The sequence below is a fragment of the Triturus cristatus genome, chromosome 2_2, assembly GCF_964204655.1.
Source record: "Triturus cristatus chromosome 2_2, aTriCri1.1, whole genome shotgun sequence".
In the NCBI taxonomy this organism is placed as follows: domain Eukaryota; kingdom Metazoa; phylum Chordata; class Amphibia; order Caudata; family Salamandridae; genus Triturus; species Triturus cristatus.
The window spans coordinates 1,084,346,893-1,084,359,888 of record NC_140582.1 but is presented as its reverse complement, the minus strand read 5'-3'; the positions used below and the strand labels follow the sequence as shown (position 1 = coordinate 1,084,359,888).

Here is a 12,996-nt window from a genome sequence, read left to right as displayed (position 1 = left end):
CGCTGGGGGCTGTCGGGGAGATAAAGTGAGCTACTGCCCAGAGACACATGATGCTGAGTTGGTCCCCGGGGACCGAGTCAGCCGCTCTGGCCGCTGCATCACAACTCTCCTTACTCTATCACTTTAGCGGGTTCACCCATCTCTCCATCCATTCATTCACTGCTGTGTCTACTCATTACTCCACCCATTAGTTCACTCATCCCTCACTGCATCAATCCCTCACTCCATCCATCCCTCCATCCACCCATCCATCCCTCCCTCTAGCCACCCTTCACTCCATTCATCGCCTCTCACCATACATCTCTGACTCCATTCCGCCCTTCTATCCTCCCACTCACTCTTTCCATTCCATATTCATCCATCTTCTCATCCCTTACTCCAGCCAGAGTAACTACCAGTTGATGTGATGAATTCAAGCAGTCGATGCATCACTTTTCCCTCGGTTAGACATTTTGTGGTGTGTTTTGTTCTAGTTCAGATGGGATCGATCCCTCTGATTATGTCAGCGAGATGGCTCAGTGAGTCGCACGCTCTCTCCTGTCTCCCAGATTAGGCCGCGCTAACCTTGCTGAGCAGACAGGTTCGTCCGCTGGGTGAGAAGCGCCTTCCTTCATCGCACAGGAGCCCCGAGGAGAAGGGGACGGCCCAGCCTCCGGGATCTGTTTGTTTTGCACAAGACGTGCCTGACATCTGCAGGCCCTGTTTCCGTGCACGGCGAGGTCCCAGGCCTACCCCGCCGTATCCCGTGACAGCCTCCCCCAGAGACAGCCAGTCTGTGTTGTTTTAGCGCGACGAGAGTAGATTAGCAGGCCGGTTTCTGCCGTGCTGTGAAGACTTGAAAAAAGGGGCAGGTTTTTCACTCGGGCCTGTATTTTTAGGTCTGGAGTCAGCGCTTTATATGGGCAGGTGCTGTCAGGAACTGGGTACCGGCACTTTACTCAGCAAGAGCGCAGTACTTTTACTCTTGGATGAGTGCACGCACCTCCCTACTATCATTTCAACACTGCCAGAGCTCATGCCATAAAGGAAGACAGAAAAGAAAGCATAAAGAGAGGGACTTTGGAATGTTCATTCGCCTCTGTATGGGAGCTATTTGATTGGCTTGTGATTGTATGAAGCCGCAGAAGAGACCAGAGCAAGACAACAACCACAAGGATGTTAGCAGCAACCACTGATGTCGCAACAGCAGAAACAACAGCAGACAAGACCGCTGCCACTAATGCAGGGACAACCGCATCCACCACCTCCACCACAACAGGGGTCCTAGCTGCTTCCCAGACTGTGACCACAGCTGTACACAGAGGCAGGAAAATGGCATTAACCACATCTGCCACCATGAAACCAACAACATCAGTGACAATCACTCTTGTCACAGAAAGGACCACAGCAACAATAACAAGCCAGATCATCTGTGGCCACAGCTACCGCCATAGCACCAACACCAGCTAGAACAATAGCAAAGATGATATAACAGGGGCCACAATACCAGCCAGAACTCCTGTGACCACAGCTATTGCCACAGCACCAACACCAGGTAGAACAATAGCTAAAAGTATAGCAGGGGTCACAATTCCAGCCAGAATATCCGTGACCACAGCTGTTGCCACAGCACCAACACCAGGTAAAACAATAGCTAAAAGTATAGCAGGGGCCACAATACCAGCCAGAACATCTGTGACCACAGCTATCGCCACAGCACCAACACCAGGTAGAACAATAGCTAAAAGTATAGCAGGGGCCACAATACCAGCCAGAACATCTGTGACCACAGCTATCGGCACAGCACCAACACCAGGTAGAACAATAGCTAAAAGTATAGCAGGGGCCACAATACCAGCCAGAACATCTGTGACCAGAGCTATCGCCACAGCACCAACACCAGGTAGAACAATAGCTAAAGGTATAGCAGGGGCCACAATACCAGCCAGAACATCTGTGACCACATCTACTGCCACAGCACCAGCTAGAACAATAGCTAAAAGTATAGCAGGGGCCACAATATCAGCCAGAACATCTGTGACCACATCTACCGCCACAGCACCAGCTAGAACAATAGCTAAAAGTATTGCAGGGGCCACAATATCAGCCAGAACATCTTTAAAAACAGCTATTGCCACAGCACCAACACCAGCTAGAACAACAGCTAAAAGTATAGCAGGGGCCACAATACCAGCCAGAACACCTGTAACAGCAGCTATTGCCACAGCACCAACACCAAGTAGAACAATAGCTAAAAGTATAGCAGGGGCCACAAAACCAGCCAGAACATCTGTGACCAAAGCTACCACCACAGCAGCAACACCAGCTAGAACAATAGTTAAAAGTATAGCAGGGGCCACATCGGAGACAAAGCTTTCACCATAGCAGGGCCCACAGCCTCGACAATACTTGCCAACCACAAAAGAGTCCACAGCAGTGAGGTGTAACCACAGCAGTGGCTACTATTGTCACTGTGTGGCAGGAACCAGACCAATGACCACATCTATAACTGCAGCGGAGATCACAGCAGCAACAACAGAGGCCAACGCTCGCCGACCACAGCAACAACCATAACTATAACCGCAGAAGGAACTACACCAGCAGCCAACCTACTACCACAACTACAGGGACAATAGCAACAACAGCCACTGTTAAAACAGCTGCCTCCGTGGCAAGGACAGTAATAGCAACAGCAGCTGCCAGCAGAGGAGGGACAAAAGCATTGCCCACATTTTTACCCACAGAAGGGACAACAACAGCTGTCAGCCAATCAGGGATAACACCAGTGACCACGGTTGTAACCACTGAGGAAATAAGTGATGGGTGGAATGTTTTAATGAATCGCACCCACTTGTAATTCGTGTAGTCAGCATTCCTGTGCACACATTTTCGGTTACTGTGCCACTACAGGCATGGATCAGCCATTTGCAATCCGCGTTGTTAGCCTTGCTTCGATGGAACAGTTGAGCCGTAACTGCTAAGCGAGTATCCTCTGAATGAGAACAGTATCAACCCTGTACCAATTTCAGCCTGGATCGCCTCATTGAGATGCAACTCAAGACCTGTGGGACATCAAGCACAGGACACGTGCCTGGGCATACCTTTATCCTTAGTGCATGTCACTGAGAAGAACAAACAAACATTGGCAAAGCCACTAGGTCACGCTTTTGTGTGTCAATACATGTAAACACATGAATCAGCATGTTTTGCCTCATTGCTGTGCCTTCCCTGTGGCCTTTTTTGTTTCCCCTACCTTGTGGCGCCAAGAAGAAGGTTGTATATTGATATGACACAAGTAGTCCGTGGACATTTAAACATGTCTGTCTTTGCATGCTTTTAAACATTACATTTAGACTAGTTGGTTTTTCCAGTGTATGTTCCTCAAGTCAGAGGTTTAAGCTGTGAGTGCTAGGGGGGAATGAATTGGCATGTGGAGCCCTCGCATCCTTTAACATGCCACTTTTCTGTGGCTTTAGGTCCGGTGGCCGTGTGAACTAATGCAACCTCTGCCGGGGTCTGTATGACCTCGTGCTCACAGTTCAGCTTCCATCAGCCCCTAGTGATTCATTCATCTAAGATAATAAAATGTTGAGTAGGGTAATAAACTTTGCTTTATCTGTCAATAGGAGTAGGAGAACTCTTCAGGTGAACATGCACTCTACCTATGTCCTTTGTTGCTCCTCTACGCACAGAGGTGTTAAGAAAACCACGGCTCACACCTAACTTTGTGTGTCGTGGTACATCTGCATCATAGTAACTTGCTTTTCGTACAGCAGTTGTGAAAGTAGTTTTTTTGTGTTTTTATTGCTGTAAATAGCGGGTTTTATTATTACCCATCTGGTTTTATCAACCTCGAAAGATGAACTGCAGAGTCAGCCCTGCTGTGGTTTAAACCTGTAATCTACAGGCTGTCCACAGATCTTGGCCTCAAGCGCTTCGCTCACGGAGCTCTCTGATCCAGTAACTGGGGCCAGAGTCGTCCAAACTGTCTAAGGACAAACTATGCTCACTTATTTTATCCTTGCAATGGATAGTCCTACTCAAATTGTTTGCATGTGCTCCAAGGTCTTGGAAGTAAGGAAAAGAGTGAAAGACAGTTGAAGTGATCTGCTGCAGCTCGCACCGTCTAGTCAAGTGACTTAGGATGCAGGTTTGCTGCTAGTGCCATCTCCATAAAACTTGCCACTAGCCTAATTTGACTCCTAATAAGTAGGACCAGGACAGAGTAAGACGTGGCTTCTTGTGCAGAATGGGCTATCTGTTGAATAACTCAGATGTCTATCATGCTTGGTTTTGCCACTTGACTGTTTGGATGTCATTGATGGGAACACGGCAAACACGGACAGGAATATTGAAACAGGAGAGAAGACAAACCTAGGATACACGGAAAGACCAGACTGGTTGATGAGAGCATCTACAATTGCCAAGAAATTCAACTAATGAGCCCTGAAGAAGTCTCATGTAAGAGATGAAATGCGTTGGCGATTGTTTTGGCTACTTGTGAAGAATTGGTTTTCCTATAAGACGAGAGAGAAGATTTGAATAAAAGGAATATTTTAAGGAATTCGAAATGAAGGCTGTGCATTAAATTTCAAGTTGAAGCCTAAGACAGAATTTGGCGACATAGCCGAAGTGAATATACTATTGGGGGCGTGCTGAACCTTTTTATTTTTTGGTTTAAAATAAGAGCTGAAAATTGGGCTTACTAGTGGTAAGCCCAATTTTCAGCTCTTATTTTAAATTGGGCTTACCACTAGTAGTTGGTAACAACTGACAGGAAAAAAAGGTGGAAAAGAAGATTCTGTAAAATCACAACACTGACTTGTTCTTAATGTGAATTAAAAAGATAGTCAATGCTAGCCAATGTAGCACCTTATGGCATTCGTGGGCAGGAGTTACTTCCAGTAAACACCCCTGATGCCACTTGGCATCAACCACCCGTTACGGAAAGGCAGGTGGAACAATCCAAAAAAGTAGTAGAATTCCTAAAAGTACTGAATTTCTCTTGCAGTCTCTTTTTCTAGATTTACTCCTCTCTTTTGGAATCAAACCCTAGAGTAAATCCCTCTAGGATCCCTGTCGAGCGTGGAGTTTCACAAAGTGAGCATCATAGTCTCGTGCAGCTGGTCCTGCTCCTGTTGCCAACAAATCGGCTTTTCTTCTTCACTTTGAATTTGTTTTGTGTATTTTTTGTTTTTGATTGATAAATTCTCCGTGGCGCAGTGGTCATAATTCAGTGCTCGGCTCCGGTTTAGGGTTTTGGCCCACTCACAAAGACCGCATTTCCAACTTCACAAAGTGCTGTACTTTCAGGATTAAATGTGAAATAAGGCAAGACCAATTTCTTTAGCGAAGCTTCGTCGGCGCAGGCTGGGATCCATACCACGGCCTGTCTCCAGTGGGGATTTTCAAGGTTCAAACGTGCCAATCTCCTTGGCGGAGCTCAGACTTTCATCAGTTTGTATGAACACAGGCATGAAATCAAAGTATCTGACCATGTAATGGCTTTTTCTGCCATTTAATCTTTGTTTTAAAAAAATCTCAGCTTTTTCATACAAAAACATCTCGTCGCTGCAATCAAGAAACAGCTTGCTATTGGCTTCCCAGCTGTTGAGTTGGCCCTTGCTCTAGAGTTGGTGTTAGGTGGAGCCTGCAGCTGCGAAGAGGTCAGGCTTTGTAGATCACCAGCCAGAACAGCTGGATTTCAATGGCGCTGAGGAGGTTCCCTGTTGACTAGCTGCCTTCCCAAGTCTTTGCCAGTGCATCTCACCTGCTTCGCTCTCGGCAGGCTACTAAGCGGCTGATGCGCGAGCCTTGGCGCGAGTTCTGTCGCAGACATTATTGCTAGTCCAGCGTTTCCCTGAACCGCGGCCTGGGTAGGCCAGGGAGCATGGGGCGAAGGCGCTCATTTTAATGGCTAATGAGGAGAACTTGAAAGCACCTTCTTAACGCCACGGGGGAGCTCTGATATGAATATTCCACGCTTCCCAGGAGCAGCCGTCACCTGATACAGAATCAGCTTTGAGTAGAATGAAGAAAAAAAAAAAGGACTCCTGATGCTTCTCCTGAGGGTAGTTCTACGTCCAGGCAAGCAGTGTGCCATCAACAGCCTTTGCCGGGCTTTTAGGCTGCTGCTTTGAATTTAACTTTTGATTGTAAGTAGATCAAACATCTGTGACAAAGTCTTTTAGAATAATTGTTAGCAATGCGGATCTGGAGCGAGCCTTCCTGAAGGCTCAGTCTGCTTGACTGGTGTTTTGAGACGTAGGTCAGAGATTAGTTAGTCTTAACCTAAGACGTAGCCATTTTACCTGATGCAAATGGAACTATGGCCCTGATGTCTTTATTTAAAAAAAAGTATTATGTGATTGTTACCCAACGAAAGGGCTCTCATTTTATATACCCAAGAAATAAAAAAAAAAGCTGCAGGTGAATGAGCCTTTTCTACCTCCTTGTGCACTCTTTACTGGTGGTTAATTTGTTTAAAAAATGCAGAAACGCAAAGGTTTTGCTAGGAGTGCACTGGCGATGCTGCCAAATGGCTACATTACTTAATACTGAGGCAGCCTGCTCTTGATTCCATCTCATGCCTCTTTTCTTCCACCACCTTACACTTCCTGTCCCTTTATATACCTCTCGAAGTTTTGTTTTTTTCAGTCCCTGCGTTTTCATTGGTTCACTATTTCCCTATCATTCTATTCCCCCTCCTGTCTCCCTTTGCTGCCTTTCTCTCTTGCTTTGCGTCAAAGCCTCATGATGTAAAATGCATCCCACTCTCCAGATAGTTGCCAGCTCCCACCACCTGCAACCACCACCTCCACAAAACAGACACTGCGCTTTTTAATGTCCACTGTACCCCTTTTAACTGACGGTGTGTGGCTCCATTCCTGACAAAAAATATGTAGCTACCACTTCTTAAAAGTTTGAAACTGAAAGATGATTGCTTCAGACGAATTAGGCGAAATCCGTACGAAGTTATTAGGTCAAAGTGAGCAACCAGACGTACTTGGTGGAATAGTTCAAGTTTTTTGTAAAGTTTAATTGCATATTTACAGAAAGATCTACAAAATATAATTTGATTGGTGCATTACTTCAATAGGTTGCAGGGGAATCGGGCGGAAGCACTGCGAAGATGCAGCGATCCTCCCCATTTATAAGGTGTCTATTCTGCTTATCCTCTTTGAGATATTGCCCTGATATAGGTAACAAGAGCTTTGATTTTTCTGGTAATGTAGGTTTTGAATTGCAGCCACCACACTATTATTTATTTTACATATGTTTGAGTTCTTATTCTGCTTATAGTGTTTCATAAATGCCTCAGGTAGGAAAGGTGGAAGGTTGAAGGATAGCTTGGTCTGGAGCGACCACCGAGCGACCACCGAGCCTTGCCTAGGCCTGGTCGTCCCCACGATCCTCCTGCTACCTGTCCTGATTGCCTGCTCCGCTGCAGGCGACCCAGCCGCCGATGAGCCGCCCGCCCGCCCGCCCGCACTCGACTTTCCCGCCGCTGCCCCCCTGCGGCCCCGCCCCCCGCCAGCCGATTGGTGCCCCCGCTCCCGCCACCCAGCGGACCCTCCCTCCCGGCTCCCTTCTTAAGGGGACTCCTGCCTCTCATCGGGAGCGACAACCGAGCCTTGCCTAGGCCTGGTCGCCCCCACGATCCTCCTGCTACCTGTCCTGATTGCCTGCTCCGCTGTAGGTGACCCAGCCGCCGCTGAGCCGCCCGCCCGCCCGCCCGCACTCGACTTTCCCGCCGCTGTCCCCCTGCGGCCCCGCCCCCCTGCCAGCCGATTGGTGCCCCCGCTCCCGCCACCCAGCGGACCGTCCCTCCCGGCTCCCTTCTTATGACGTCCCCACGCACGCGCAGCAGGCGCGCCGATTGTGCGCCAAAGGCAAGCCCGTCTGAGCCCGTCCGCGTCTGGACCGCGCCCAGCGCCAGACCCCCTGGCCCCCGCAGATGCCAGCCCACCCGCCGGACCTACGACGCCACCACCCTCAACGCACTCAACACCGGCCGAATCGCCAGATGTTACCGAGCCACCCCACGTCGCACCCACGGACCCTTCCGCTGCCGATCCTGCAAGTTCTCATGTATCCGGACCTGCACCGCACCCGCACCCGCCAAGCCGAGCTCCAGCAGCAACCACCTGAAGTGCATCCTGCTCAACACCCGCTCTGTCCACAGACACGCCGTGGAACTCTGGAACCTGCTCGACACCACATCTCCAGACGTCGCCTTCCTCACGGAAACATGGATGAACGCCTCCTCAGCGCCCGACATCGCCATCGCCATCCCGGAGGGCTACAAGATCAACAGGAGGGACCGCATCAACCAGACTGGAGGAGGCATCACCATCGTCCACAAGAACACCATCCGCATCACGACCAACTCCGACAACACCCTCACAACCGCCGAACATCTCCACTTCCAGATACACACCGACCCCAAAACCACACTCAGAGGCACCCTCATCTACAGACCCCCAGGACCACGCACACAATTCAGCGAAGACATCGCAGACTTCATCAGCCCGCACGCCCTCCCCTCCGCTGACTACATCCTCCTAGGGGACCTCAACTTCCACCTGGAGAACAACAAGGACAGCAACACCACCACCCTGCTGGACAACCTCGCCAACCTCGGACTCAAGCAACTTGTGAACACCCCCACCCACCGCGCCGGACACACGCTTGACCCCGTCTTCTCCTCCAGCAAGGACGTCTCCTTCAGTCACTCCACCGGACACCACTGGACAGACCACAGCTGCGTCCACTTCAGCTTCAAAAGGACCACAACCCACCACCACCCGCAACAGGCTCCCCGCAGGAGCTGGAACAAGATCACCCCCGACCAGCTCTTCACATCCCTGAACCTGATTCCTCCCGCCAGTTCAACGGACCCTAACCAGGCAGCCAACAACCTCACACAGTGGATCACCAACTGCGCTGACGACCTCGCACCCCTGAAAAACCACCCCAGCAGACCCGGCAGCAAGAAGGCTTCCTGGTTCAACGACGATCTCATGAACTGCAAGAAGAACTGCCGCACCCTCGAGAAAGCCTGGCGCAAAGACCCGACTACAGACAACATGACCGCCCTCAAGCACGCCACCCGCAAACACCACCAGTCGATCCACGCCACCAAGAAGACAGCATTCAAAGAACGACTAGACAACAACGCGCACAACAGCAAAGAACTATTCAACATAGTCCAAGAGCTCTCGAACCCCAACGCCGGATCCAACGACATCACCCCCTCGCAAGAACTCTGCGACTCCCTCGCCTCGTTCTTCCACAGCAAGATCGCCGACATACACAACAGCTTCAGCACACAGCCCACGCACCCAACCACCGAACCGACGACTCCCACCATCACCCTCCGCGCCTGGACCCCGATCAGCACCGAAGACACCATCCACACGATGAACACCATCCACTCCGGATCACCAACCGACCCATGCCCCCACCACATCTTCAACAAGGCCGCCTCCGCCATCGCACCCCAACTCCGAGACGTCATCAACTGCTCCTTCAACACCGCCACCTTCCCGGAGAGATGGAAGCATGCCGAACTCAGCGCCCTTTTGAAGAAACCATCAGCTGACCCCACCGACCTCAAGAACTACCGCCCCATCTCGCTCCTCCCGTTTCCTGCCAAAGTCATCGAGAAGACCGTCAACCAACAGCTTGCCGCCTTCCTCGAGACGAACGGATCCCTCGACCCCTCGCAGTCCGGCTTCCGAGCCAACCACAGCACCGAGACCGCCCTCATCGCAGCCACTGACGACATCCGAGCCCTGCTCGACAACGGGGAAACAGCTGCCCTCATCCTCCTGGACCTCTCCGCAGCGTTCGACACTGTCTGCCACCGCACCCTAGTTCAACGCCTCAGCAACATCGGAATCCGAGAGAAGGCTCTGGAGTGGATCATCTCGTTCCTCGCCGGAAGAACACAGAGAGTCCGCCTCCCCCCGTTCAGATCCGAGGCCACCGAAGTCATCTGCGGCGTACCACAAGGATCATCACTCAGCCCCACCCTCTTCAACATCTATATGAGCCCCCTCGCGACCATCGCACGCCAACACAACCTTAACATCATCTCCTACGCCGACGACACTCAGCTGATCCTCTCCCTCACCAACAACCCAGCCACCGCCAGAACCAACCTACACGAAGGGATGAAAGAAGTAGCCGAGTGGATGAGGACCAGCCGCCTGAAGCTCAACTCAGACAAGACGGAGGTCCTCATTCTGGGACCATCTTCCTCCGCCTGGGACGACTCCTGGTGGCCCCCTGCCCTGGGCAGCGCTCCCAAACCTACGGACCACGCACGCAACCTGGGCTTCATCCTGGACTCCTCCCTCTCGATGACCAGACAAGTAAACGCCGTTTCGTCCTCGTACTTCAACATCCTACGCATGCTCCGGAAGATCTTCCGATGGATCCCCACCGAAACCAGGAAGACGGTCACACAGGCACTCGTCACCAGTCGACTGGACTACGGAAACACCCTCTACACCGGAACCACAGCCAAACTTCAGAAGAGACTCCAACGCATCCAGAATGCCTCCACACGACTCATCCTGGACATCCCCCGCCACAACCACATCTCCGGACACCTGAGAGACCTGCACTGGCTCCCCGTCAACAAGAGAATCAAGTTCCGTCTCCTCACCCACGCACACAAGGCCCTCCACGACCTGGGACCCAGGTACCTCAACAACCGCCTGACCTTCTACACTCCCACCCGCCAGCTTCGTTCGACCAACCACGCCCTCGCCGCCGTGCCACGCATCCGAAGAGCCACCATGGGAGGAAGATCCTTCTCCTACCTGGCAGCCAAGACTTGGAACTCCCTCCCCATCCACCTCCGTCAGACCCAAGACCACCTCTCCTTCAGGAAGCAACTCAAGACCTGGCTCTTCGAGCAGTAGCAGACCCCCCTCCCCCAAGCGCCTTGAGACCCTCCGGGTGAGTAGCGCGCTATATAAATGTTTTGATTGATTGATTGATGTAAATAGCGGACAAGTGGCACCATGTCATGCATGACACCGTTAAAAAACATGTTTAGCCAACAGCACAATGCATCCTGGGACTGGCAGTCCTACTTCGGTTATAAGTATAGACATTAAAATCCCAGAAGGAAAGTGATGTTGGCTCGAAATCGAGGACTGATTGTAGGTGTAACACACATGACAGCAGAAATTTGGCAGCCATGTATGTGGCCTACAGAAAGTCCACTCTTCTTTATTTCTATTTTCTTAAATCAAAACCAGGCCTGGATCTTGAGGCACCTTTGTTGTATGTCCTTTGAGGAATTCAAAGCAGAGCTCTCACTTCATAAGCCAGCAGATGCCTTTAGTTTTTTGTTTTCATTTACTCGCCATGTCATTGCGGTTGTTTGTTGTTAAACAAGTTACAGATGCCTGGGGACTGCCATGTGGCTCACCCCCTCTGCAAGATGTCTGTAATGCAAAGGTGTAAGTCTGTGGTATACTGAATGGGTGTGTTGCAGCTGGCAAACGTGCCAGAATGGCAGGTGGGCGCGCCAGTTGGGTGTAATCGTTTCAGCCATGGTCTCCAGCACCAATGCACTCATTATTAAGGAAGTTTATAGTGCTTGTATGGAAGGGCTTGGGACAACAGAAGGATCCCATTCTTGGCCCGTGCTCAGTCTAGCTTTAATCACACCAAGATAACAAATGGAGACACTCAAAAGAAAAGAGTGATTAGTGATTTTGTTGTAGCATTATCAGCAGGTCCCCCAGTTTGTCACCTAACAAATGTATATATTTCAGTGCAGCCCCTACCCTGTGCCATATGGTGCAATACAAGTACAAATGTATAACATGCGTTATTACGTCTACAAGCAGCTCTAGTCTGCATTAATTTAAGATTGTCTACTCAGTGTCTCGGATTTTGCCCCCCAAACAGTTCTTAAAATGAAGTACATCAATGCCTATTAAAATTAAAGCATTACAGAGTTCTTGGGTTTCCAAGGTCCATGTGTGAGTAGCTCAGCCAATCCTGGTTTTCGTCTTTGCATTCTGTGGCTTATCCTTATTATCCTATTAAAAAGCAGCACTAGGAAGCCCAGAATGTGAAAAAGCCCTGGACTTGCTAGGCTGCTTATGCATGGATCGGACAAACTCGAGAGCCCTGGCATTCGTTATTTCATTCTTATCAATTATCCCAGTGTCACGAGACTAGGTGCCAGTCACCTTTGAGTTTTCAACCAATGACGTTCATTATATGCTGCGAATTATAGGTTCATACTCCTAGTGGCTGAAAGTGAAACTACAAGTCCCAGCATCCAATGGCCCACGTTACTGGCTAAACGGCGCCTCCTGACAGCTACATAGTGTGCCGGTGTGAACTGGGCCGACCACTCGCTCACTGCCCCTTTCAGCAGCCGAAGACTGGTTAGACTGGACCCCTTTTGGCATCAGTATAAGCACTGCCAACCAGCATGGCGCGCGCACAGGACGAGTTGGACACCTTTCCGGCGTCGACAGATGTGCGTGCTGAAGCAGGTTGGCGCCTTTCAGGCTTCAAGAGAATGCTTGTCTGACATTCTCCGCGAGGCCCTTTGAAAGGAAGTGGTTAGAGATTTTGTTGTCTGAGGCAGGCTTTAAGGAAACAAAAGCTCCCGAAATCTCTCGCCGCGGCTCAGCGCAGGCTGCCCCGACAAGCCTGCAGCCTCGTCGCCACAGCCCTCTCCCGCGCTTTTTGTGTTGTTGTTCGCACCGCCGAGATGCTCATGGGAAGGCGCGCGCAGGGCTGTCCTTGACTCCCTCCCCCCGGTTATCGCGATAAGGCGCCGTGGAAGGCGGTGCCAAGCACCACGTCGGTGTAATCGGCATGCGAGGCCCTGGGAGTGCGGTCACAGCCAGGGGCTGACTGGGAGCGGGGCCTTCGTCCCTCAAGGACCCGGCGCACCGGAGCCGGCGGACGGTGCGATGCAAAGCGCTTCTTCACTCGCGCGCTGCCGAGGGCGGTCGGCCTACTTTAGCTGCA

The 12,996-nt window shown here is 51.0% G+C and overlaps 1 protein-coding gene across 4 annotated transcripts in view; it reads left to right on the top strand.

The window, feature by feature from the left end:
* Positions 1–12,996, top strand: part of FGFRL1 (fibroblast growth factor receptor like 1) — a 352,764-nt gene that overhangs the window by 45,026 nt on the left and 294,742 nt on the right. The window contains exon 1 of one of the 4 annotated variants that reach the window (XM_085642610.1): positions 12,401–12,496. The exons of 2 other annotated variants lie outside the window; for them this stretch is intronic. Coding sequence is in view for 1 of the 2 variants with exons in the window: in XM_085642606.1 (XP_085498732.1) it covers positions 12,449–12,512 (64 nt within the window). In the remaining variant the exon portion in view is untranslated. Of the gene's footprint in view, positions 1–12,400; positions 12,513–12,996 lie in introns of those variants that run through there. One more of the 4 variants, XM_085642606.1, reaches the window with a different exon arrangement.